This window comes from Euphorbia lathyris, chromosome 6 (genome assembly GCF_963576675.1).
Source record: "Euphorbia lathyris chromosome 6, ddEupLath1.1, whole genome shotgun sequence".
In the NCBI taxonomy this organism is placed as follows: Eukaryota; Viridiplantae; Streptophyta; class Magnoliopsida; order Malpighiales; family Euphorbiaceae; genus Euphorbia; species Euphorbia lathyris.
In genome coordinates, this window is record NC_088915.1 from 89316394 (window position 1) to 89344296 (window position 27903).

Below are 27903 nucleotides of genomic sequence, written 5' to 3' on the forward strand. Positions count from 1 at the left end.
GGGTGAGAAATACCATTTTTATGAAGTTAATAGGGTAAATAGGACATTTGATGAGTTGGGGAGGGGTAAAATGACCAATTTGGACAAGTTAGGGGGTGAGAAATACTATTTTTATGGAGTTAAATGGGTAAATAGGACATTCAATGAGTTGGAGGGGTAGAATGACCAATTTGGACAAGTTAATGGGGCTGGAGGTGCATTAGGCTATTTTTTTAACATTTCAAATTCCCCAGCCATTAAAGAGACTTCTGTTTTAATATGCAAATTTATTAATTTAATTCTATATTAGTTGTATTTTTTTAATTTGAAAACACCCCATAATCACTTATATAATGGGGATGAAGGGAGTAATTGATTAAGACTTAAAGTAGATACATTAGAAGATTTAATTAATAAAAATTAAAATGATTAAGGCTTAAATATGCATTTTTACAAAAATGAAATAAAATGATTTCCCCTATTTATTGTCTTGAGAAATTCAAAATTCAAACTTAATTTCCCTCTTAATATCGAGACAAATTTAGATAATCCCAGTATCTTCTTCCTTGATAGTTGCTTCTGAAACGAAGAATTCTCCACAATATTTGAGTGGGTGAGGTGTTCCAAGTGTTAATAATGGAGATAGAAAAAGGAAGGATCGGTTCATGCTCAAAAGATCATTACCAAATTTACAAAAAGTGGTTTGATTCAGCCGATTCAGGTTTTTCTTTCTCTCTTTTGTCTTTATTGTTCATATTTCCCAATCTATGCAATATATGGAGTATATAGTCGAAGAATAATTTCCTTCGGTGTTAATTTCGTGCAGATAAAGATGGACGCATCACTGGAAATGATGCTACTAAGTTCTTCGCCTTGTCAAACCTTTCTCGTCAGGAACTCAAACAGGTTACTTCATAATCTCTGCTGCAGATTGCCAGATTTTGCTTCATCCTTCGTTTTACTTATTGACTTCAGATTTCTTCCATGATCAGATTGTCTTATGTATGTTAATTGTTTGCTATAAAAAAATTCGATTAGGTTTGGGCACTTGCAGATTCTAAACGGCAAGGTTTTTTAGGGCTTTCAGAGTTCATTGCTGCTATGCAGGTTCTACATTAACTTCTCTTGTTTTTGGATTTGGATTTTCAATATAGCTATATTCAAAGCTTACTTGTTTACTTATTGTCCCAATTGCAGCTCATTTCTCTGGCGCAAGCTGGACATGAAATAACTGCGGATGTCCTTAAGAATACTTGTATGTTAACCATAGCTATGTTTTTATTTTGTTTGCCATTTTTCATTTAAACTTGGTGGTAGAGTTATATATGCTTTTAACTATCAATTTTGCTACCTCAGCCTATGGAATGGAGTGAAAGGTTGTCATTTACAACCATCATAACAGGAGTCTGGAAACATAGAATTATCTATAAATTAGAAATTACTAGTGTATCTGATAGAGAATATGCTAATAGATATTAAGGTAATATGGGAAACAAGGAACACGTAGTTTGGAGGGTTGTGGAGATTAGTTATAGGAGAGAGAGAGCTTATGTTAGGATATATAGAGGGGTAGAGTGAGAAGGAGGGATCACTGAATATTTGGGTAATTTCTGTTAGGCTGCCTTTGAGCAGAGGCTCTGCCTTTGGTAGAGAAGGGGATTGAGTTCATCTCAATTCATTTATCTTCCCTTTTCTTTCTATCTTTGTTCTCTCTTTATACCTAAGTATTTCATTATCAATGCATACATTTATTCTGTGATTGTGTGTGTGTTTGTGAGTTTATTCTACCGTTACTAATCTGTTTGGGGGAGTTTGATTAGTACCTCTTCAGTCATTAAAACATCAACCGTTTCTCTTTATTCATCCTTGCATTTTTATGGGTTGCAAGTCTTATTGTTATTTCATTAGCTTACTGTTATAGGAGAGAGAGAGAGCTTATGTTAGTATATATAGAGGGGTAGAGTGAGAAGGAGGGATCACTGAATATTTGGGTAATTTCTGTTAGGCTGCCTTTGAGCAGAGGCTCTGCCTTTGGTAGAGAATTGAGTTCATCTCAATTAATTTATCTTCCCTTTTCTTTCTATCTTTGTTCTCTCTTTATACCTAAGTATTTCATTATCAATGCATACATTTTTTCTGTGATTGTATGTGTGTTTGTGAGTTTATTCTACCGTTACTAATCTGTTTGGGGAGTTTGATTAGTACCTCTGTTCAGTCATTAAAACATCAACCGTTTCTCTTTATTCATCCTTGCATTTTTATGGGTTGCAAGTCTTATTGTTATTAGCTTACTGGATTTCTTTTTTCCACAGCTTTATTTGAGAATATTAAACCTCCATTGCTGGAGGGTATCGACGCCTTCTTAGTGGTAAGCCAATATGCTTTATCTTACCTTGTGTTGCTTGGTTACATACATACATCTCATCTCCTAATAAACCTTTTGCTGTAATTTTCGTAAGGGTTCAACGACACATAATGAGTTGGAAATCAATGGTAAGACACGTAACTTATCTATTGATATATGATGCATTATTTTGTTAATTGTTGGTTTAGTTACTTTATTAGTACAATTGTAGGATCTGCACAAATACAACCATCATCAATAGCTCACCGGTTTAATTCAAAATCCTCAAGAAAGGTGAGGCACACATGTATTATTTTTATTTTTTTCCTTTATTCTTTTGTGTTTTGGTAAAGAAGGATGTTGGTACCATGGATGCAAATATTTCCCTTGTAACTGCATTTGTCTTGTTAGTGAATTTATGGCTTTACGCACTAGCATATCATTGTTGTATTTTTTGTTGGGGACTAAACCTAATCAAATTTGTATTGGTTATGACATAATCATCAAACTCGAATAGAATCAAAATGGCCAATTTGCCTGAATTCATCTACTTCTAATTAAATTTTTGGCACTCTATTTAATTCAAGTTTCATATTCCTTTATATCAACTATAATTTAACCAAACTCAATTTGAACAACTCTACCATGGAAATTGTTTTCTGTTCGAAGACTTCTAATTGATAATTTGATAAATTTCTTTGTTATTATTTTTTAGTACAATGTTTTTTCATCTTGCTTGATGAACATACTACTGCATGTTTTTCATTGACATTTGCATTTTAAATTTTTTCTGCTAATGAGTCCTTTTCTATCCGTTGCTCAGATGCCTCTTGGTGCAGTTACATCCATAGTTGATGGCTTGAAAAGATTATACATTGAAAAGCTAAAACCTCTTGAAGTAACCTATCAGTTTAATGATTTTGCGTCTCCCCTGCTGGTAAGTTTGGTTGGAGAATTCATTTTCTGTGCAAGTTGAATTCTAGTTTCTTTATTGCGATGCAGTGCCATTGACTCTTGTTACAAGGTGATAAATTCCAAGTACAAAAGCTTTACATGATGATCTACAATGATTGATTTTGCAGACAAATAGTGATTTCGATGCCAGACCGATGGTAATGCTTCTTGGTCAATATTCTACTGGCAAAACAACATTCATAAAACATTTACTTAAATGTAATTACCCAGGTTAGTTCCATTTTTCTTTTTTGTTTCTAATGCAATAAACTTTTGTCAGACAATCTTATTTGTCCTTTGTCAATTTTGTTTCCCTCTGCTAGGAGCTCACATTGGGCCTGAACCTACAACAGATAGATTTGTTGTTGTGATGGTATAATTCGCCATTCTATTTCAGCTGTTATCTTTAAAAGCATTTGAATGATTCAACAAGTCACCTGGAAACTCTCACTTAATGATTACCTAGCTTTTGGATGCTTATCATGGTCCCTGAAAGTATTTCATTCGTTTTATTGAATCAGTCTGGATCCGATGAAAGGTGCATACCCGGGAACACTATTGCTGTTCATGCAGATATGCCATTTAGTGGCTTAACAACTTTTGGAGGGGCATTCTTATCAAAGTTTGAGTGTTCACAAATGCCACACCCAGTGAGTTTAATTATTTGTTTGCCTTAGTTGACTCTTTTCTGTTTACTCTATTCATTGTTTCACTATGATTGTTGGATGTACTTACAGTTGCTTGATGAAATCACAATTGTTGACACCCCTGGAGTTCTTTCTGGAGAGAAGCAACGAACACAAAGGAGTTATGATTTTACTGGAGTTATATCATGGTTTGCAGCGAAATGCGATCTCATTCTTCTGTTATTTGACCCTCATAAGCTTGATATAAGTGATGAATTCAAGAGAGTAATAACCTCTCTTCGTGGTAATGAAGATAAAATACGTGTAGTTTTGAATAAAGCAGACCAGGTTGATTCACAACAGGTTAGATATTTTATTTCTCTGCTGCTTTTATTTTTAGTTGGAAGAATTTCCATAAAACTTGCTTACTACCCGTTATCATTTTTCAGTTAATGCGAGTTTATGGGGCTTTGATGTGGTCACTTGGAAAAGTTCTGAATACTCCAGAAGTTGTGCGCGTTTACATCGGGTATTATGTTACTCTTTGTAATTATTTGATTTTATTATTCTAAACTAGAGAAATGCCTATTGGAGTTTTTTCTTTTTATAAAACTATCTATATGATTTGGTGAAAGTTGACAATTAAATCATGCAACTTTAGCTTAATACATCTTTATTCCCTGTACTTGTCCAAATAAGTCAACTGCCCCTATACTTTGAAAATGTCTTATTTACCCCTGATCTTTGCTTAAATTGACCTATTAAATCTCTCAAACTTTCTTAAGTGTTCTATTTTCTGATGAGGGCATCTTGTGCTCGTACGTGGAGCGAAAGATAGATCCCGTGGAGCGTGAGTCTAATGCTAAGAGGGGAGGAAGAGAACCACGCGTAGAGGAAGCCACTGACCTAGTCCACGCGGAGCGTGTTATAAGACAAGCGGAGCGTGGAGGGATGGTTCGAGAAGGGGATGAAGATGCAGCTGACGAGGACCAATTCCAGAGGCCCACTCACGCGGAGCGTCCTTCAAGGCACGCGAAGCGTGAGATAGTTAAAGCAGTCTTCAACGTCAAGCAAAGAAGAGGGGGAAGACTAGGGTTAAACTTTATCCATCTGACTGCCTTGCCCTTGCCTCTTTCTATTTTCTTAATTTACTCCTTAATTGCCTCCTTCTATTTCCTTAGTTTCATTCCTTAATTTACTCCTTGATTGCCTCTTTCTATTTCCTTATTTTAATTCCTTAAATTACTCTTTTTAATTCCTTAATTTACTCCTTTTAAGATTACCCCAATCTACCCTTATTTATACCCTTTTAATTAATTATGTAGTTGCCCTTTTGTGTAATTTGTTTTAGGGTTTTTGAGATGCTATAAATACACCTCTTTCTTTGTAATCAGGACAACTTTTATCAATCAATTTTATTATCTTCTTCGTTGAAACTTGTTAGGATTTTCAACCTCAACAATGGGGGATCTAGGATTTCCTACGGATTTTGGGCCGTAAAACCGAGATTCACTTCTTCAAGTTCAGCTTGAGAAGAAACATCTTTGTTAGTTTACGATTAAAACTAACACGTTCCGAAATAATCCGCATCATTTGGTAATTATGTAGATTATTTCGGAACGTGTTAGTTTTAATCGTAAAATAACAAAGATGTTTCTTCTCAAGCTGAACTTGAAGGAGTGAATCCCTGTTTTACGGCCTAAAATCCCTAGGAAATCAAAGATCTCCCATTGTTGAAGGTTAAAAACCCTAACAAGCTTCAATGAAGAAGATAGTAAAATTGATTGATAAAAGTTGTCTTGATTACAAAGAAAGAGATGTATTTATAGCATCTCAAAAACCCTAAAACAAATTACACAAAAGTGCAACTACATAATTAATTAAAAGGGTATAAATAAGGGTAGATTGGGGTAATCTTAAAAGGAGTAAATTAAGGAATTAAAAAGAGTAATTTAAGGAATTAAAATAAGGAAATAGAAAGAGGCAATCAAGGACTAAATTAAGGAATAAAACTAAGGAAATAGAAGGAGTAAATTAAGAAAATAGAAAGAGGCAAGGGGAAAGCAGTCAGATGGATAAAGTTTAACCCTAGTCTTCCCCCTCTTCTTTGCTTGACGTTGAAGACTGCTTTAACTATCTCACGCTTCGCGTGCCTTGAAGGACGCTCCACGTGAGTGGGCCTAGGGTGCCAACGAGCCGAACATGACTTGGCTCGGCTCGAGAATGAAAAAGGTTCGGCTCGAGTTCAAAGATCGTCGAGCTTGGATTTTTTAAGCTCGACACAAGTTCGGCTCGAGCTCGATTCTTTTCGAGCCAGCTCGAGCTCGTTTGGTTTTACATTTTCAAGCTTGTAATGAGCTTGGTTCGAAAAAAGCTCGTGATTCGGCTCGAGTTTAAAGTTCAAATTTAATATTGTTATTATCCAACTTAACAAATAATTTTCAGAAAAAATAAAAAGTTATTAGATAAACAAAATAAAATGTCAAAACAATTCAAATTTTTTTATGGTTGGCCCAAGTTTAAAACGTGTTGGATTTGGATAAATTATGTATGGGTCAAAAAAATTGTGATAATTTATTAATGGACTTATAATTTATGACTCTTAATAACATTTAAAAATTAAAATTATTGAAATATGTATATATATCTATATAATTAAGAATTGGTAAAATATATATTAAAAAATAATCGAGGTTGCTCGCGAGCTTTCGAGTCGAACCTAAGTAAGCTCGTGTTTTGACTCGTTAATTCTCGAGCCGAACTCGAGCCAAGCTTTGGCCGAGCCGAACTCGAACTGTTTGCGAACTACACAGGCTCGTTGGCACCCTAAGTGGGACTCTAGAATTGGTCCTCGTCAGCTGCATCTTCATCCCCTTCTCGAACCATCCCTGCACGCTCCGCTTGTCTTATAACACGCTCCGCGTGGACTAGATTAGTGGCCTCCTCTACGCGTGGTTCTCTTCCTCCCCTCTTAGCATTAGACTCACGCTCCACGGGTTCTATCTTTCGCTCCACGTACGAGCACAAGATGCCCTCATCATACTCCTCTTCTTCAAAAGAGTTGGACCCCAACTCGGTTATAGAACAAAGATGGTGCTCGGTAGGTGTTGTCCACTCCATATCTTGCCGGATTCTCCTTCTCTTCATGAACTCTCCCCACATCTCAACTTGTGTTTGGCCCCCGGTGCTCATCCTCCGTACTACTCACTTCAATCTCGAACGGAATATTTGACGAAGTTGGTCAAACCAATCCTCTATAATGTCTTGGAGGCTCCTCCACACTCCCACGACATGTTGAACCGACCAACCCCGGACCCTCTTGATCTCCCCATCACAAACTTGAAGAGTCGCCACAATCTCCTTCCGCCTATTGCCTACCTCAAATGGTATGTCCCGGCGACATATATCAACCCAAATTGGAGCGATCCCTTGGGTACCCCTCATAACCCAAAAATGATTTTGAATTGAATATGTCCGGACTTCGCTTTCACTCATTCCACTAACCCGGCTACCATGAAGTGGATTTAGATTCTCATTTTGGGCTATTTGATAATGATGTTGTGAATGAGAATGTGAATTTGCGTGTGGATGAGGAGGAAGGAGTTTTTGTAGGTGAAGAAATTGGGGAAAACTATGTAGCAATTGATGCTTCCCAAGTGTTTGATGAAATGCCTCTTAAGCATAGCTACATATGTATGCTTAAGGACATTGAGGATATTTGCCTTGAAGAGGGGGAGAAGGAGTTTGGGCTTATTAATCTCTTTGAGAAGAGGGCTGAACTTGCATTGTGTGTGGAGATTGATGGTTATGGGGATGGGCGAGATGTTGGTGGTTCTACCATGTTGGGTTGTAGCATGTCTTTTGAATCGGGCGACTTGGCACGTGAATTAATCAGTTTGAATTATAGGGAGAAGCGGATGGAGATGATAGGTCATGGGAAAGAACGGATTGTGGACGAAGAGGGAAGTGAAATGCCATATGATCATGAAGAAGAGGAGATTGGTGAAGATGAAAATCAGTCTGAGGATGAACGTAGAAGAATTGAGTGGAACCGATATGGGCCGCTTGCGAAGAAGATGAAGATGGAGTTTATGATGGTGAGAGTGAGCGTCGGTGTGTTGAGTGGGATCGGCACGAGACTCCTTACGAAGATGATGAAGATCGATTCCATCGTGATGATGAGTTGGAGGATGTTGACCGGTCCTACCACGACGATATTTATGAGTATGATGGAGGTAGGGTCCATCATGAAGATGAGTCGGGAAGTGTTGAGTGGAGCTGAAGTGAAGGCACCTATGAAGGTGATGGCGATGAGTACAATGTGTATTTGGTGACGAGGGTGCTAATGCATAGTGAAGAGGAGCATAGCCAACGACATCGATTATTTAGGACTCGATGCTTAGTTCTTGGGAGAAAGTGTGAAATGGTAATCGACGGAGGAAGCCAAGTGAATATCATTAGTCGGTCCGTCTTGAGTAAGTTTGGGTTGGTTCCCGAGCCACATCCTAGACCTTACCGTCTTGGTTGGGTCCACGAGGTAGAAATGATTCAAGTTACTCACCGGTGTACGGTTCCTTTCACCATTGGAGCTTATGAGGATGAAGCTATGTGTGATGTTGTGGAGATGGATGCTTGCCACGTGCTACTAGGTAGGCCATGGCAATTTGATTGTGATGCCTCACATGCGGGAAGAAGCAACACCTACGCCATACGCAAAGGCGGAGTCCGAGATTTCCTACGGATTTTAGGCCGTAAAACCGGGATTCACTCCTTCAAGTTCAGCTTGAGAAGAAACATCTTTGTTAGTTTACGATTAAAACTAACTCGTCCCGAATTAATCTGTATCATTTTTCCTCTAAACTTGCTTATAATAATCTATTAGCCGTTTGAACTTGCTTAAAATGTATGGACTTCAACTTGTCGAAAATCTTCTCTTGCTCTGCCACATGATTTTAAGTGATTAATAGGTCACTTTTAGCAAGTTCATGGATAAACAAGAAGTTTTTAAAGTATAGGGGGCAATTAACTTTTCTGCACAAGTGCAAGGGCTGGATGATATGCATTGGACCTGCAACTTTTAATTGAAATCTTAAAATGTGTATGTGTTGTGGGTTCGTTAAGTGTATGCAATTTGTCTCTTCTAGGACTTGTTAGTTGTTTGTGATCAAACAGTGCCACTTTCTTATGGTTGCAAATTCGCATACTTTACAATCTTGAATGAGAGTATTATGATGTAAGTTTAGTTTACCAAATTCTAAGTTCCTAGACTTTTGTTGGCTTTGCAGTTCATTCAATGATAAACCAATTAATGAAGAAACAGTCAGTCCAATGTTCTGTGAACTTTTTGAAAAAGAACAAGATGATCTTCTCATGGACTTGGTTGATATTCCTAGGAAGGCTTGCGATCGTCGTGTAAGTTCATAATTTTGCATTTTATGATTTTAGTATATGCAAATTGTACTCTGAATATTTTGATGAATTAGAATGTTAAGTAAGCAATGATAATTGTTGATATTGTTATTTGTAGATCAATGAATTTGTGAAACGTGCTAGAGCTGCTAAGATGCATGCTTACATAATTAGCCATCTTAAGAAAGAGATGCCTTCCATAATGGGCAAGGCTAAAACTCAGCAGCGCCTTATTGATAATCTTGAAGACGAATTTGCAAAGGTTAGTCTCTTTCCTTTTTTATGTTTTTTTTATTGGGATAATAATCAAATTTCAACTTAACTTTTTTTAAGAAGTGCAAATTTAACCCTAACTTGTGAAATGATGAAAACTTAACCCTAACTTTTCCAAGCAACTTCAATTTTAACCTAAGCTATCGAAAATTTGAAAAAGTTGGTTTGACTGTTATTTAACTATCACCTTAGACCTTCCAAATAAGTTTGTAGATAAACTGAAACAGTTTGGTACATTTTTGTTGATTATTGATAACTATATTATTATTAGTAACACAGTAAACATTTTACACACTTTGATAAAAAAAAATTTGTGATTAACTTATATGTGACAAACTTAGTTGGCATTTTAACAAGATTTTTGTAACTGTTTTAGTAACGCATTAAATAGTTTAGACATAATTGATATTTGGAAGGTCTGATTTGATAGTTAAATAACAGTCAAACTTTCAAATTTTCGCTAAAATTGATCTTGTTTTGAAACGTTAGGGTTAAATTTAGACCATTTTTGTACATTAGAGCCAAACCTGTCAAATTTCTTTTTATTTTATTTTTCACAATCTATATAAGATAATTCATTGTTATTTATATAACAGGTACAGAGGGAGTTTCATTTAGCTGCAGGAGATTTTCCAAGTGTAGAACATTTTAAAGAGGTTTTGAATGGTTACAACATTGATAAGTTTGAGAAATTAAAGCCTAAGATGATACAAGCTATTGATGACATGCTTGCCTATGAGATCCCTGAGCTCTTAAAGAATTTTAGAAACCCTTATACATAAACATAATTCAGACTTCTGCATTAATACATACATGTATTTGAAGCTTGTTCTGTCCAGTGTATGTGTACTTGTCATTTTTGTGTAGAATTGTATATTGAATTCAAGCTTGCTCTGTTATTGTTACAATGTTGTAACTAGATATCCAACTTGTGTGTATTCTTGATTTTTGTGTAGAATTGTAGATTGAATACATACTTTTGTTGGGTTAGTTTCTATGTTTTTATTCAGTTTATATATTGATGCGATACAATCTGAGATGAGCTTGCTAGAACTCTTTAGAGTCTTGAAATAAGACTGGAAAAGGATCAAGGAGAGATTGGAGACGACCGATCCTGCTCCGATGCTTAGGTTGATGAAGGAAAAATACTTAGTAGTATGAAGCTTAGGTGAGGAAAAGGTATTGAGTACCTTTTAGTGTACTTTGTTCCTTCTATTTATAAGAGCAACAAATTGTGTCTTAAATGAAAGTTGAGGTCCACCTGGTGATTTTGAAAATAATAGTGTCTATCTGACACAGGTATGAATATGCATGACTTTGACATCTCTTTTGATCGTTCCACGTGGCTTTGGCAGTTATTGTTGAGGAAGTAGGGTTTCATTGGTCCACATGTAATATGATTAAGGGTAAATTTCAAATAAAACCCCTGTGGTTTCACTAATTTTTAGATAAAGGACTGTGGTTTACTTTTTATCAAAACGAGGATTGAAACCACATGGGTTTTATTTGAAATTTATCCTATGATTAATTGCATGCTATCAAATGTTCCCCACCAAAAGCTCCAGACTGAAATGCATTAGGGTTTTCTTATTGGTGGATGACTGAAGTTCGAATCCCTTAGTTAAGAATCGAAGTTATTCTTCGATTGAGCTGTTGAGAATTCCTATTTGTTTTAGCAGATTTTGTGCTGATATATTTTCGCATGCTTCCTATCTCAGAAGAGAAGTAGAGAAAAACATGGAATAATGGTATTGATTACTTATAATCATTACTCTTTTTTTTTGTGATCAACGTGATATGGGGCTATTATGTTAGTAGGGGCTGTAATGTGAAATGGGGCTATTATGTTAGCAGGGGCTGTAATGTTTGATTTTGAAGTTCAAAGACCATAATGAAAATAAGTTCAAAATTCAGACACCATATCTATAATTTATCCCATATAACTACATAAGGTAATTCATTTTAATTGTTATCATTTAAAATACTAAAGTAATATTACAAATATATCAATATAAACCAAAATTAAAAAAGAGATTGTCAATGCCAAAATTATCGTTACTCAAACATGGAGCTGACTATCGGGATCCGCCACTAGATCTAGGTCAATGGACAATGATAATTGTATATAATTTATTTATTTTTGAAAAATAACAAACTTTATTAAATCAAATCAAGATATCGCAAAGAAATGACGATGGATAATCCCACACAATAGACTTAGAGGTGACAGCTCGTGCTAAGGCATAAACTGCCACGTTCGCTGAATGTTTAATAAATGAGATAGAACAAATGTCTACATCTTTAAATAAAACAATACAATCATGTATGACCTCAGAAAGGTAAGAATAAGTCGAAACAGGGTTGGTGCCGCTTGTATCACTGAAAAGCAATCAGACTACAGCTCAATTTCATTGTTATTTGAGGATTTAATCCAACTAAGGGCTTCTTTAAATTCTAGAGCTTCATATAATCTAAGGTCAAAGAGATCGCAGAAAGAACCATAGCCGACATAACTGCAATATCTGAATTGGTCACGAATGAGAAAGCCAAAAGAGGTGTATCCACTGTCGATAAATACACCTGCATTCGCACTGCAGACAAGAAGATCAAGACAAGGTTTCCTCCTTTTTGATTGTATTGGACGAATTTGCTGGTTTACATACTTCAAACGTTGAGATTAAGTCATACTCCACTGCCACTATTGTTCCTAAAGAGATGAAGCGAGAATAGCAGCCGCCAGTGAACGATTTTAATCCCAAACCACTCCGTTACGATGCTTCCACAATCCCCAAATTATGCACGTCTGAGAATGGGAGAGAATCGTGACACACTTCTTGAAAAGTTCTGAACCCCTGTCATTCAGTCATCCCCAAGAAAAGCCGCCACACCTGCCAATGATAATTCACTAGAGCTCTATCAAGCTTTTCTTGTATCCACCGATAAAAGCCCCGACTAACTTTCTAGGTATATTGGTGACCTTTAAGAGAAACAGAGTACAACTCACAATTAGTGATAACTTCCTTGAATCCGTCTAGCAGGCAGTTAGATCATTTTCAATCTTCCATTTTCTCGTTGTGACTGATGATGTCATTAAAGTCCCTAATACACCACCATGTCATAGGTGAATTATCTTTGAGTGAGCGAAGAAGGTTCCAAGATTCTCTATGCTGATTCCTTTCTGAGAAACTATAAAAGTCAGTCAATCTCTAATCTGGGATATTCGTTATAGATACAACATCGTTGACGTAATTCTGAGAAGAAGAGAGAATTCTAATTGTGATTGATTCCTTCCACAGTAATACTAGACCACCCGCTTGACCCATACAGTAAACTGTAAAAGCATTGTTGAAACCAAGAATTTTACAAACTTTACGAATTTTTGTGTGACCAGAGTTTTGTTTTCATAAGAAAGATGATCAGTGGTTTTTGGATTTTGACAAAATCCAGTAGAACATTACCTGTTCGTAGATTGCACAGTTCACGATAATTTCAACTTAGGAGACTCATATTCCAAGGCAGGAGGAAATTGACTCGGACGATGAAAAAGATATTTAGAAAAAGAGGAGAATTAACATTGACGATGAACAAAGAAAGTTAGGATTTAGGAATTAACATCTCATTTAAGAAAACAAAAAAAACACTTTATACTAGGGACTTTGTAATTAAATTGATTTTTTTTATTATTGATCATTATTTAATTTTTGATTTGTGATTGCAATAATCCTAAAAGAATTATAAATTCAGCTGGTAGATGTAAATTTATCTGATTGACACTTTATTTATTTATTTTTAGAATAAGGTGTAAAAATATCTTTGTTATGAGTAATTTTACTTTTAATATTCAAAATGGTACAATTTTACTCTAACAACCATTTTAAACGTTGACAGCTAGGAGTAACTTTACCCCTAACATTGGCAAATTGGATCAATTTGAAAAATGATTCATCAAACTGTATTATCGTTCATGAATCTTATCATCTATACTTCACATGTGTTTCATTTTATCACTAATTAGTAACAGATAACAAACCTATGATTAGACGTTAATTTTTTTTTTTTAAATATAATGTCTTTTGTACAAGTTGGACAAAAAAAATCATATATGTTTTCGAATTTATAAATATTAATCTCCAATTCTATCATTAAATAATAAAAAAAAATGAAATCTTTCTTTAGAATCAAAGGATATGTAATTGGTGCAAAATAAGAAACAAAATATCGTTTGGAACCGATGATTGGATCATGTGATTTTTGAATAAATTCTAAGGTTATGGTCCAACTTATGGCAAGGGATTTGGAGGAGTCGCATCCCTATGAATGGCTTCTTTTACAGTGCTATTCTCTTCAGGATCAGGATTGTGATATCCGTTTTGCTCATACTTTACGAGAGGGAAATAGAGCGGCTGATTGGATGGAAAATTTCACTGGAACTCTTCCTTTGGGCCATCACGAGTGTGGTGTGCCTCCTGCAGGCATCTACGATACGTTATTAGCAGATACGGGTGGAGTTACCACGGAACGACGTGTTCGTTTGCAGCAGTTTCTCTTCTCTTCTTTTTGTTCGTTAGGTTTTTTAATCTTCTTCTCATAAAAAAAAGTGCATTACTATACATAGCCACCCATTCACACCCCTAGCCCCGGGAATAGACCAAAATACCCTTTGGCTAAAGTTTCAAAAATCTCAAAACCTCTCAAACACCATAAACTCTATTCGATCAAATCCGGACTAATTTCTCAACCAAAGCATGGATCGTGGGAGGGGCGGTAAAGGCAAAGCACTAATGGTACGATTTACGGGTTTTTTTTTTATCGATTTTTGGTACGCTTGTCAATCTGTTCGGAGATTTTTTTTTTGCGGAATCGGAGGTGGGGCATGTGCCAATCACGCCCGCACCACAGGTGCAGGCGTGATAGCCTCATGCCCGGACCTATGGTGCGGCGTGATGTTCATGCGCCGCACCATAGGTGCGGGCATGAGGCTATCACGTCCGCACCTGTGGTACGGCGTGATGGGCTCACGTCTGTCCCTATTTGGGGTTTTTTTTCTTTTTTTAAAATAAATTTTATTTAAGTTAATTTTTTGTTATTTGTTTAGATTAATTTGATTATAATTTATGTGTTATAGTTGTTATTTTAATAATTGTTAATTGTTTAAATTAAATTAATTTAATTTGTATGTTGTAAAATTTATTTTGTTTAATTATAGTTAAATTTAGTTGTTGTAAATTTTATTTAATTTTATTTTGTTTGAATTTTTATGTTGTAAATTGTATAATGTTAATTATATGTAAATTTAGTTGTTGTAAATTATATTTTTGTTTAATTTAATTTGAGTTAAATTTTTATGTTGTAGCGGGAGGTATTTTTCGCAACTATCGTGGATTTTCCAAAGACTGTTTCGCTTTTTCTACCCCTCCTTCTTTTGCTTACATGGCTGAATTGAGAGCCGCTATTTTTGCAATTGAACTTGCTTGGGAGAAAAATTGGCATCAGCTTTGGGTTGAGTCAGAATCAATATACGTTGTTAATCTGCTTAGACATCGTTCCATGGATGTTCCTTGGAGTATTCATCAAGAATGGTTGCATTGTCTCAACATTTGCTCTAGGATGAACATTCTTTTTTCACACATCTTTAGGGAAGGAAATAGAGTTGCTGATGCATTAGCAAAGTTTGAAGTCTTTTCCTCAGTGATCAATTGGTGGTCTTCAGCTCATGCTTTTTGCCACAGGTTTATCTGTAACCCCCTCACTTGGATCACATGATATCTCACACAATATCAGTTATTGACATGCTTTCAATTCTCAATCATATAAACTTCAATCTCATATAAACTTTACATATTATACATAAGAGAAAGCATTTACAATACACGTTTAAGTCATTATCCTACATAGAGGATTTACAAAACAAAAGTACATCACAAGACTCTAAATGCCTAGATGAGAATGGACTGACACTGCCGGTGCGACCTTAAGCAAGAAGAACTCCTCCTAACCTGTAAAATCTGTTGGCAAAGGGTGAGCTGCCTACTCAATAATCATATTACGCATATATGTATACAAAAGTAATGTAAAGAGCACAAATCAAAATATATCATCAATACCAAGTTAGAATTTATTCACCTGTTTCACTTATTATAGTAATACTTATTTTAGAAAGGCCTTGCTGTACGTAAACAATATATATAAAATGGTCCTTGGGCCCAATCTGTATTCCGGCTCACTAAATTCGGAATACAATCATCTGTGCTACGGAGGAGTTACACTCAACTCACATACTCATATATCTCAACACATGTGCTTCCGGCTCACAATATTCGGATAGCACTCTCAACTTGGACCATTTCACATATCCATCTAAGCAAGCTCATCTTCATTTATAATCCAACCATTATTCAGTTCCAGTATGTGCACAAGGCTCAACATGCCGTATTCACTCATAACACTGCAACATACTCAATCATATCACTTTCTTATCAATCATGACGTATCACAAACACTCAAACATTATCCACATCATTCACATCAGATTCAACCACATCTCACACTCAGCAAGTCACAAGGCACAATACAGTCATACACATATATAAGCAATATGCTTACCGTCGCACTTGGTTCGATCTATTCAACACGATCGGGTGTGCGTTCAGTTGCACCTTGCCCTCCTAATGTCACATAACATTGATCCAATTAGCCTTAACATAAACTTAATGAAAATATAAACTAAGGATGCTATATGATTTACAAGACACTAATGCCACAAAGTTCATGCAATCTAATCCTTTTGTCTTAGATCATCACATGACCTACTTGCACACATTCTGTCATAACTTTCTCTATATGAATCCAAATTCCCTGATTCTTGAACCTACTGAAACTAGACATATATGGGTAGAATATATCCAAAATTCACATTAATATCACTTCTGCACAATATATGGCATGCAAAATGATTCTGTCCTGTTTCCAGCCAAGAAACAGACTACCCAGCTTTGCCTCTACCATAATGCACTCAACCTAGCTCACACTAAGTACAATGGATTTCCAAATCCTTTTACAGACATATACTTCAAGTAGTTAGGAACACTTTTGTATAAAGAAACTTTCTCCAATTCGGACTCTAAGATCCTCAAAATGCTACATCAACATGGCTGCCTCACATGACATTCAATTTCGAGGCAGTCATGTTCCATCTAGGTTTTCTTCATCTATATATGGAATTAAAGTCCCATATTTTACAGAGGGTTTCATAACACATATAGGAACATAGTTTATTCTTTATGTATCTTCAAATTCGAACAATATCAATATGAAAAACATGCTCCAAAATGACGGAAAGCAGTACCCTAGATTTCTGTTTAGGGCACTTGATACATATCTTTCATTTGGACAGCCTATAACCACTTCAAACAACACCAAAACTCAACAAACTCAATAATAACTCATCCACAACAACTCCTATCATCATACCTAGGTATTTCATAATCTCAAACTCATAGAAAACAAGCTAAAACAACATACTAACCTTCAAGTTGTGTCTATCACCTAGTATGCTTCCTAACTTAACTTGTTTGGCTTGACAATGGAAGAAATTGGAAGAGTTTTCTTTGGAGGATGTTAGGGTATGAAAAGGGAAAGTTTGCTGAAGCTTTGGTCGAAATTGTGGCTGGAAAGCATAAAGAATGAGTTGTGTACATCCATTTGAAATGAAGAGGTGCATTTTGTCTCAATCTTGGGTGACATCATGCTTAAGTGAGGTGCTTGTTCACAAAACTCATTTCCAGCCCTCCACAAGTCTAATTTAATCAATTAAGGACATGTTCATTCATTCATTTAAGTCCTAACTCAATTAACCAATCGTTACATCTTAATGACACACTAATCGTCTACTAATCGCATGATAATCGCATTATGCATACGAAACTTCCGATGCCAATGAGATGAATCTAAAATGTATGTATTCAATCATGAAAACATATATGAATGTGGGAAGATGTATATGTTAGGGTTTAGGGATGTTACATTATCAATGATGACATTTGTAGTATTTCTCACTTGCGTTTTTCTTGACTTTCCTAAACTTTTCTCCTCCCCCTTCTTTTTGTTTGTTCTACTTCCTCTTCTCTTGTTCAAACACTCATTTTTCGTTTATTAATATATTGCGGGTTTGTCAGTTCTTGGGCCACGGGTGCTCACCCCGCCCAAGTTCTGTCTCGTCCCAATTTCTAAAAAAAAAAAATTTGAGTTAAATTTTTACGTTGTAAATTATATATTTTTTTAATTTAATTTGAGTTAAATTTTTATGTTGTAAATTATATTCTTTTTTAATTTAATTTTAGTTAAATTTTTATGTTGTAAATTGTATAATGTTAATTATAGGTAAATTTAGTTGTTGTAAATTATATTTGTTTTTAATTTAATTTTGTTTAATTTTTTTATGTGTAGACGGAGCGGGAGACTGTCGCGGGGAAATCTATCCCGTCATCAGCTCGTCGTCTAGATATGGATGCGAAGGATGATACACCACGTCATACGAGACTGCGTGGTATTGATGTATCAGGTCGTAGACGGAGAGGGGCTGCGACGCAGCAGGTGCGGGGGTCTTCGATTGAGCAGGCTGTGTTGGATCAGTCCGAAATTGGGGGAGCGGATATGGAGGAGGATTATTTTGATGACCGAGATCTTGATCTTGATATTGTGGATGAGTATTTCCAAGAGGTAGCCGAGGCACAACGACGGTCGGTATCTGGTGGTGATGGTGGGGGGTGAGGGTGGCGATGTGCAGCCGAGCAGACAGCGCAGAGGTGGTCGCTTTGCGAGTACATGTATTATTTATAGTTTTAGTATTATTTAAATTTTTAGTATAATATTTATAATTTTAGTATTATTTAAATTTTTAGTATAGTATTTTTAATTTTAGTATTATTTAAATTTTTAGTATAGTATTTTTAATTTTAATATAGTATTTATAATTTTAGTAAAGCATTAAAAATTTTAGTATAGTATTTATAATTTTAGTATTATTAAATTTTTTAGTATAGTATTTATAATTTTTAGTAAATTATTTAAGTATAGTATTATTTAACATTTTAGTATTATTTAGTATTATTTATCATTTTAGTATTATTAAGTATAATATTATTTAATGTTTTAGTATTATTTATAATTTTAGTATTATTTCGTATCGTATTATTTAACGTTTTAGTATTATTTATTTAGTATAGTATTATCTAGTATAGTATTATTTAGTATTATTTACTTTTTTTTTTGTTATAGTTTTAGTATTCTTTATAATTCCAGTATTATTTATTTCAGGGACCAGCAAACGTCTCAAAGCTAATGAGAACCGTAGCTGAATTGTTTTTAGGCCGGTGGATGGTGGCCTCATTGATGGTTCCGTGATTCCTAGTTTTCTAGGACATGTTGCCTCACGGATGCTGGGAGAGGAGCTTCGATTGTATCTGACATGCTACAACAGAGCATTAGCATGTCAGAAATTGTTGACGTGGTTACGTGGTGCGACACAATAATTTAGTAAAAAAAATATTTTAATTATTATTTTTAACCCTAAACCTCAAAAACATTCAGTAATTGTATATGTGTCATTTTACAGTTGTGGGATATGGTCGAGAGGACTGGGTTGTCTCACCTCCCATCCACCATGTTCAAGAACTTCGACGCCCCGCTGATATCTACGTTCGTGGAGCGGTGGCAACCCGATACGAACTTCTTCCATATGTCATTCGGGGAGATGACTATTCTACTGCATGATGTATGGCAGATTCTGCATATCCCGGTCAACGGTACAATGGTCTCCGATTCATGCAGTACTAAGCGGTTGCATGCCATGTGCATGATGATGTTCGAGGTCAATCAGGAGGAGTTGCTGTCGCCAGTCTGAAAATACTGGAATGGTGGAGGTGTTTTTGTTGATGCTGTACAGAGACTTACCCGCGAGGGTAGGGATGATGCGACTCGAGCCACGGCGTGGATGTGGCTTATGCTCGGATCCACCTTGTTTGTCGACAAGAGTGGCGATAGGATCAGACCGTCCCATCTGGTTGAGGTTCACGACGGTGCCAGAGGGCCAGCTAGACTTTCATGGGGTCTGCTATACTTGCCACGTTATATCGGCAGCTGGGGATAGCGAGCAGATGAGACTGCTCTGGTATTTGCGGATATTTGACCCTACTACAGGCGTGGATATATGAATATTTTTCATTGTTCCGCCCCATCAACTACCACTCCAGATCCCAGTTGACCATCCTTGGGCATGCAGATGGGAGGTCGGGGTTCCAGGAAGGACGACCACCCGACTCAAGACCATATGTGCACAGTTGGACCGCATGACGACAACCGAGGTATTTTATAAAATTTAAATATTACTTATAGTTTTATTTATAATTTTAGTATTACTTATATTTTTAATTTTAATTTTGATTTAAGTATTATTTATAGTATATTATTATTTATTATTGAGTATTATTTTTTGCAGGTGACGTGGTTGCCATATGGTCCTGTCGCCGATGATGATCAGCTTCGAGTGTCCTACACCGGTTGGATACGATGTAGAGACATTGTTGAGCCGCATATGCCTGATCGAGCCTTACGTCAGGTCGGATATGCTCAGCCTATCCTGACTGGGCGTATTAGACCTGATACTGCAATACGGCCATGGAAATATTTATCATACAGGCTCACGCATTCATTTGCCACAGTTGATGATACTTGGCGGAGATTTCCATCGGCTCGGGGCATTGATCGGAGGAGATGTCGGCCAGTTGGATACGATCCCACTGCTTGTGATGCGGCATAGATGGACTGGTACATACGATATTCACATCCTCATCTCCTTCATGCCCCACAGGATGGGCCGGTCCAGCTTGCTCGCTCCAACAGCAAATATGTAAGTTTATCATTATTTATTATTAGTTTACATATGTTTGTTTTTTAATATTTATTTTTCTGCAGTGGGTTAGCCGTTTGTGGCGTATCACTCAGCGATCGGCCGCCGACCGACATGATGAGGAGGCTCCACTTATTAGGAGAAAGATGGATGAGTTTATGGACGCGTGGTGCCGTGCGAACTGATATCTGTTTTTATTTACTAGAACTTATTGTATAGCCTCACATTTTAACACTTTTGAGATTATATGTACTATTTTATGTTTATTAATTAATTTTAGTGTTTGTGTTTTTAATTTTCATTTCTAAAAGGTTAATCCGAGTAAAAGTTTATTTGTAAAAGGTTAATTCGAGTAATCCGCAATAAACCGTCAATTCCACAATAAGCCGTATAATCCGTAAAACGTTTTTTCCTCCTCCCAGCCATGCGGGCGAGGTGAGCTATCACGCTTCACCATGTGGTGAGGCGTAATTACCTCATGCCCACGTGTCCGGAGAGGAAAAAAGCCTCCATTTCCCACCCCAAAAGTTCTAAGGGTATTTTCGTCATTTCACGAGGCTAGGAATGGGAAATTGAGGCTATGTTTAACAACACCCTAAAAAATGAACAAAATATCTGCGTGTTTGTAATAATGTTTGAAATTGACTAAACTTACAACGTTAGAGGTAAAATTGTTTTTTGTTACCAACTTTAGGACTAAAATTACACCATTTTAAACGTTAGGAATAAAATTACTTCACAACGTAGCCAGGATATTTTTGCACCATATCCTTTATTTTATTTTTTATAATTTCTAGTATTTTAAATTTTTAACACTTATCCATCAATTTTCATAAAAAAAAAAAAGAACACTTATCCATCAATGATTTTTATATGGTGTTTTCATATTTGTCCATTTATAGCAGAAAATTAAGAAAATGGCAAATTTGTTAGCGTTTTGTCATCGTCAAATCCAAAGTTCTTCCCATTTTTCTTCTTTCTTTGTTTTCTTCCCAAAAAAGAAGTTCGAGTGATTTCTCTCTTAAATTGATCGCCTTCTTGTGTTCTATCTGCTATCTCCGAGTGAGTTGAGAGATTTGGTGGAACAACGAGATGACTAAAATCTCCAAAAGATTTCAAGGTAAGGTAGCCATTGTTACCGCTTCTACTCAGGGTATCGGCTTCGCCATCGCAGAGAGACTTGGTCTCGAAGGAGCCTCCGTCGTTATCTCTTCTCGCAAACAGGTTCGAATTATTCATTTTCACGGTTTCTTTTCCTGCTCCATCGTGAATTTTTGTTGTTATTTGGAATGAGAAATTCTGCTCAATCTGGTTTTGCCTCTTCGTTTTTGACTGATTGTTTTATCAATTTGTGAGATTGGATTAGGGTGTATAGTTCCGTTTAAGTAATGTTGTGAAGACGATGAAGGTCATGAGTAATTACATGATTGATTATATAGTTGAATTAGGCATTTGTTTATTTGGATTGAGAAATTCTGCTTAATCTGGTTTTGCTTGCTCGTTTTTTTACTGATTGTTTTATCAATTTGTGAGATTGGATTAGGGTGTATAGTTCCGTTTAAGTAATGTTGTGAAGACGATGAAGGTCATGAGTAATTACATGATTGATTATATAGTTGAATTAGGCATTTGTTTATTTGGATTGAGAAATTCTGCTTAATCTGGTTTTGCTTGCTCGTTTTTTTACTGATTGTTTTATCAATTTGTGAGATTGGATTAGGGTGTATAGTTCCGTCTAAGTAATGTTGTGAAGACGATGAAGGTCATGGGTAATGACATGATTGATTATATAGTTGAATTAGGCATTATTTATTTTTATTGAGAAATTCTGCTTAATCTGGTTTTGCCTGCTCCTTTTTTTACTGATTGTTTTATCAATTTGTGAGATTGGATTAGGGTGTATAGCTCCGTCTAAGTAATGTTGTGAAGACGATGAAGGTCAACATGATCGATTATATAGTTGAATTAGGCATATATTTGTTTGGATTGAGAAATTCTGCTTAATCTGGTTTTGCCTGCTCGATTTTTACTGATTGTTTTATCAATTTGTGAGATTTGATTAGGATGTATAGCTCCGTCTAAGTAATGTTGTGAAGACGATGAAGGTCCTAAGTAATTACATGATTGATTATATAGTTGAATTAGGCATAGATTTAATATGGATTTGTTTTCTTTATGCTTTGATCCAGAAAAATGTAGATGAGGCTGCTGAGCAACTTAAAGCTAAGGGTATTCAAGTGTTGGGTGTTGTTTGTCATGTGTCAAATGCACAACAAAGGAAGAATCTCATCGACAAAACAGTTCAGGTGAGAAATTTTGTTTTAGGTGTATGGCCTATTTTTTTCTTATGCAAAAATACTCTTAACATCGACACATTTGGTAACAATTTTATACTTAACATTTAAAATGGTGCAATTTTAGGCCGCTATGATCAATTTTACCTTTAAGGTTGACAAGTTGGATCGATTCCAAACACCATTATAAAACACATATATTTTGTTACTTATTCTAAATAGAATTGGAGATTAATATTTTTAAATTCGAATAAATATCTGGATTTTTTTTTTGTTCAACTCGGACAAAATACAATATAATTTTTAAATTTTTTTTTCACGTCTATTCATATGGTTGTGATCTGTTATTAATGAGCGATAAAATGACGCACTTGTGAAGACAGTTTGATGAATTATTTCTCAAATTGACCCAACTTGTCAATGTTAGGGGTAAATTTGCTCTTTGCTGCCAATGTTAGGGATAAAATTGAATCATTTTATATATTAGGGGTAAAATCGTTCCTCACCAATGCTAGGGGTATTTTTGCACCTTATCCCTTTTCTTCTTCTTTGAATATATTCAGCGACGGATCCAAGATTCAATGATAGCAGTGTTTGTTGTGCTCTCTTGTGATTTATGGATGCTAAATTGATATTTTTTAGGTGTTTTTACATAAATTGAAACCCATACACGGTTAAAAGGGCGGCCCGGTCGCACTACGCGTCCCCGCTGAGCGAGGGTCCGGGGAGGGGTCCCACCACAAGGGTGTACTGGGGGCAAGCCTTCCCCTGCCAATTTATTTGGCAAGAGGCCGCTCCTAAGACTCGAACCCGTGACCTCTTGGTCACACGACAACAACGTTTACCGTTGCGCCAAGGCTCGCCAAACCCCATACACAGTTCCCGTAGAAAATTTGGCCGTTTTCCAGCGACCAATGGGTGCTCAAGCCCCTTGCTCCCCTTACGTCCTGATTATATTGTTTTACTCTAGAGATCATCCAATCAAATACAACTTAGAAAGACTGTATATTCATGTGGTTGAACTTGAAAATGGTTTGCTCAACTAATTGCAAGTTCTTTTTTTTTTCTTTCAGAAATATGGGAAAATAGATGTGGTTGTATCAAATGCTGCAGCTAATCCATCTACTGAAGGCATTTTGGAGACCAAAGAAGCTGTCCTTGACAAGCTCTGGGACATTAATGTCAAAGCCTCTATCCTTCTCCTAAAGGTGCTTTTTTTTTTCTTTCCTTCCCTCTTTCTTAATCATAAGCTATGTTGCATGAACACTCCTCTTTAGTAGTGTTTCTGCGTTTTCGTGTCTGCCTCCATTTTCGTTGCAGGCTATTTTATAATGGTTATGTTTTCAAAATAACGTTTTTCATGTCTGTTTCCAATTCTGTGTCCGTGCAACATAGATCATAAGCAATATGCATTAAGCTAAGCAGGTTACAACTCAGATATGTATAGCTGCTTTTCCTTTTTTATCAGTTTTAATCCCTAATGATTAGCTTTCTTGAATGGTGAAGGACGGTACGGATCTGATGTCACGTTTTCTCATGGAAGTATTTATTGCTTGATGGTTACTTCTTCTTTGGCAGGATGCAGTTCCACACTTGAAGAAGGGCTCTTCAGTTATTCTGATTTCCTCTATCAGTGGCTATAGTCCTCCAGCTTCCATGGCTATGTATGGAGTGACGAAGACAGCTCTTCTCGGGCTTACTAAGGTGAGTAATTGAGGTGCTGCATTCTTACTGTATTTCATTACTCATCCTTTAGAATACCGTGACGTGATAATTCTTAAATGCATCTCAGTATTCATTACTCATCCATTAGAAATTAGAATGCTGTAACATGATCTGAAATGTAATTCCCTATTGAAAAAAGAGTATCATTGTTGCGATTGTTATTTGAAATTTTAATTCATAGGTTGGTTCATAGTTACTATTAATGGCGCACCAAAGGCGCCTGGTGCACAAGGCTCCAGGCCTAGTGCCTCACCACCCTCCATGGCGGGCGCAGTCACCTTGTCGCGCCTTTGTGTGCCAAGGCACAGATATTAGAGGCGCGCCTCGGTGGAATATGTATTTATTTAGGGTTTTTTAAAGTGTTTTATTGTAGATTTATGTTCACCCTTGGATTAGACAAAGAACAAAGAATGAAAACAAAAGATACACGTTTACAAACAGAATTGATATTTGATTGATTCCACGATGTCTTTACTTCGTTATATCACTACTAGGTTTGTACTATATTTATACAAACAGAATTGTGTTCGCCTAAGTATACAATTATTATGCTAACGCACCTGTATGAAGAGAATATTGTCATGGCTTAGTATTTATAATATTTTTATTTAGAATTTATAATTTCTTATAGTTTAAATATTATCAACAACAACAACAACAACAAAGCCTTAGTCCCGAAATGATTCGGGGTCGGCTAACATGAACCATCATATAAAACCGTGAAATCAATTCGTGTCAGCGACATAAATTCTCTCCCTCCACTCTTTCCTATCCACTACCATATTTTCCTCAATCCCCAATACACTCGTATTACTCTCGATCACCCTCCTTCAAGTTTGCTTAGGTCTTCCCCTACCCCTCACCACTACATCCCTTTGCAACTCTTCAGTCCTCCAAGTTTAAATATTATCATTAGTAAATTTTATTTTTGTTAATGCTCCTTGTGTTGCTTTGGCGCGCCATTGCCGCGCGCCCAGGACTTATAGAAAATTCGAAATATGAGACCTTCAAGCTCGCTTTCAAGTTTTGTCCGCGCATGAAGCTCTTTCTTAGGATCCTGTGTATGCAGAATTTATGAATACGTAGTGTCTTATCTTCTTGATTTTGTGTAATTGTCTAATAAAGAATGCAGAGAACAAGAATTGGGGGTAAAAAGCATCCACGGTGACTAAAGCAGACTAAAGTGCATTCTTCGTCAATGAAGGACATCTCCGTCAATAAAGTCACTACAATTGGATCCGGTGACTTGCTCCACCAGAATATTGACGTCATCAACACCTCAGCAGCATGTCATAAACATGGTTCGAGGAGGAGCCATGTGACATCAACGTGGTTGTCAAGTGTCAATTAGTGTCAACATGTGACTGCCACGTGGCCACCCTTCCAATCATGTTTATGATATGTCGTTGAAGTTAGTATTCTTAAGGTGAAGTCGTTGGATCCTGGCAAAGTGACTTTATTGATGGGGATGTGTTACTTTATTGATGAAGAATGTACTTTAGTGACCATAGTAAAAATACCCTCTACTTCAGTGATCGTGAGTGCTTTTTACCCCAAGAATTGGGGATCGGATGCAGGCGAAATTCCCGCCAATGGCTGTGTGGGGGGTCTGAACCCCTACGTCAAATTCAAATAAACAACTTTCATTCGAAATTGTGTATTATATCCATCAAGTTTATCGGTGACAAATCATTCCTAATAATTCGTGTAGGCTCTTGCTGCTGAAATGGCACCTGATACTCGTGTGAACTGTATAGCGCCTGGATTTGTACCAACCCATTTCGCCGGGTTCATCACAGAAAATGATGCAATGGTAAGTATATAACTGAAGCGACGAGTTAATTTCCAGCTTTGCTGTAATTGAGAATAATGTGGACCGAATTGATCTGTTCATTGTTGTAGAGGGGGGAGATTGAGGCGAAAACGTTACTCAACAGACTCGGCACAACAGACGACATGGCCTCAGCGGCTGCCTTTCTAGCATCTGATGATTCTTCATACATAACGGGAGAAACTTTGGTTGTGGCTGGAGGGATGCCTTCTAGACTTTAGCTCCCCTCACATAGCTATGTTGTGCGGAAACGGAAATCAGGAAACGTTATTTCTGAAAAAATATAGTTAGGAAATGGTGATGGAAATGGAAAATAAACCGAAACAGATACGAAACGCAGTAATGAAGAAGAGTTTACATGCAATACAGTGACATAGACATCCGCCTATTTATATTTTTTCTTTATACTTCTTGGAATTATGTTATAAAAGCTTCAATAGATCAATGCGAGGCCCACGTTAATAAATGTCCTGCAACTGTACTCTTATTTTTGGTGGTTTTGTTTTCATTATCGTGTTTGTGTCAGTGGAGTTGTTTCTATAAATTGGATTATCGTATCAAATATCAATGTAACAAGTTCATGATAATTGCTAACACGGACTTCATTGTTGATAAGTATTTAGGTTGCGTTTGGTATGCTGTAAAGTAATGCTATTAAAATTGTAATGTAATAGAATGAAATAGTGATGACATTATAATGTTTGGTTGACAAATTTTAGAAAAAAAAAAATGATAAAATATAATTATCATTATAATATTTATGTTTGTTTAGTTAAGTGTAATTATAAAATTTTATTTATACAATTAAAATCAACGAAAAACATGAAAAATGAGAAGAACATGAAAAACCAGAAAAATACATAAAATGAAAAAATATTAAATTGAAGGATGAGAATAGAAATTATCAATTCCTTTCCGATTATACAAAATACCATTTTTAGCTTGTTGATAATGGTTTAGCTTGTAATTTTTTGAATTCGGGATGTAAACTTTCCTCATTTCATATAAATTTTGGATTTTAGAACCGTGTTTCCAATCATCACATTAAAAACACGTTTTTCTTGGAGTTTTTTTTTTTTAATTTTGTTGTGTTTTCATGTTTTTTTAATTTTTTGTATTTTCTCTGTTTTCGTGTTTTTTCCATTTTTCATTTTTTCGTTTTTTTCATGTTTTTCGTGATTTCATGTTTTTCCTCTTTTATCCATTTTTTTGGTTTTCATTATTAATAATAAAAATGCAAGGGCTAATCGTAATGAGAATTTCTATTTTTTCTGTAATGCTCATTACACGACAAAAACAATATTACTAATCCAAATATGGTAATAAACCTCAATTGTAATGGACATTCCATTACAGTGTACCAAATGGGGTCTTAGTATCTCAAGTGGAAATGTACCTAATCCTATATATTTGACAGGATCCTAAATACATGCTAAAAATCCAAGAGTAATAAGCAACAATTTTCGAACCCCTTTCGACAACTTTGCTAATTACGTGCATAATAAACACATTAACCAAAACCAAAATGCTTTACAAGCTATGATACAACCATAGTTGTTAGA

The 27903-nt window shown here is 36.0% G+C and overlaps 2 protein-coding genes and 1 long non-coding RNA gene across 4 annotated transcripts; 2 read left to right on the top strand and 1 right to left on the bottom strand.

The window, feature by feature from the left end:
- Positions 1-437: 437 nt before the first annotated feature.
- Positions 438-10557, top strand: LOC136234179 (EH domain-containing protein 1-like). The gene is made up of 16 exons (XM_066023966.1): positions 438-700; positions 806-885; positions 1018-1086; positions 1177-1234; positions 2292-2347; positions 2439-2472; positions 2556-2617; positions 3147-3260; positions 3406-3508; positions 3601-3650; positions 3799-3927; positions 4015-4266; positions 4353-4432; positions 9189-9315; positions 9431-9574; positions 10182-10557. Exons 1-16 carry the CDS (start codon positions 616-618, stop codon positions 10365-10367), a joined length of 1629 nt encoding a protein of 542 aa, XP_065880038.1. The 5' UTR covers positions 438-615; the 3' UTR covers positions 10368-10557.
- A 4851-nt stretch (positions 10558-15408) lies between these two features.
- LOC136234148 (uncharacterized) lies at positions 15409-17429 on the bottom strand. Of its 2 annotated transcripts, none has more exons than XR_010691089.1 (3): positions 17111-17429; positions 16189-16250; positions 15409-15590 (listed from the first exon to the last, which is right to left on the bottom strand). It is a non-coding gene; the product is annotated as an uncharacterized lncRNA (long non-coding RNA). The 2 variants fall into 2 exon arrangements; XR_010691088.1 differs by having other exon boundaries at positions 15545-15590; positions 15709-16250.
- Positions 17430-21411: 3982 nt separating this feature from the next.
- Positions 21412-26852, top strand: LOC136233309 (tropinone reductase-like 3). Its single transcript, XM_066022936.1, has 6 exons — positions 21412-21715; positions 22681-22797; positions 23859-23993; positions 24364-24489; positions 26222-26323; positions 26413-26852. The coding sequence occupies exons 1-6, from the start codon at positions 21584-21586 to the stop codon at positions 26560-26562; spliced, it is 762 nt and encodes a 253-aa protein (XP_065879008.1). The 5' UTR covers positions 21412-21583; the 3' UTR covers positions 26563-26852.
- Positions 26853-27903: the final 1051 nt, after the last annotated feature.

What these genes read in the sequence shown, in the direction of transcription:
- LOC136233309 (XM_066022936.1), top strand. Translation starts at nt 21,584, where the DNA reads ATGACTAAAATCTCCAAAAGATTTCAAGGTAAGGTAGCCATTGTTACC. An exon ending in TTATCTCTTCTCGCAAACAG is followed by an intron (nt 21,716 to 22,680) that starts GTTCGAATTATT and finishes GCTTTGATCCAG; the next exon opens with AAAAATGTAGATGAGGCTGC. An exon ending in TCACAGAAAATGATGCAATG is followed by an intron (nt 26,324 to 26,412) that starts GTAAGTATATAA and finishes TCATTGTTGTAG; the next exon opens with AGGGGGGAGATTGAGGCGAA.
- LOC136234179 (XM_066023966.1), top strand. Translation starts at nt 616, where the DNA reads ATGGAGATAGAAAAAGGAAGGATCGGTTCATGCTCAAAAGATCATTAC. An exon ending in ACTTAAATGTAATTACCCAG is followed by an intron (nt 3,509 to 3,600) that starts GTTAGTTCCATT and finishes TCCCTCTGCTAG; the next exon opens with GAGCTCACATTGGGCCTGAA. An exon ending in ACCAGGTTGATTCACAACAG is followed by an intron (nt 4,267 to 4,352) that starts GTTAGATATTTT and finishes ATCATTTTTCAG; the next exon opens with TTAATGCGAGTTTATGGGGC.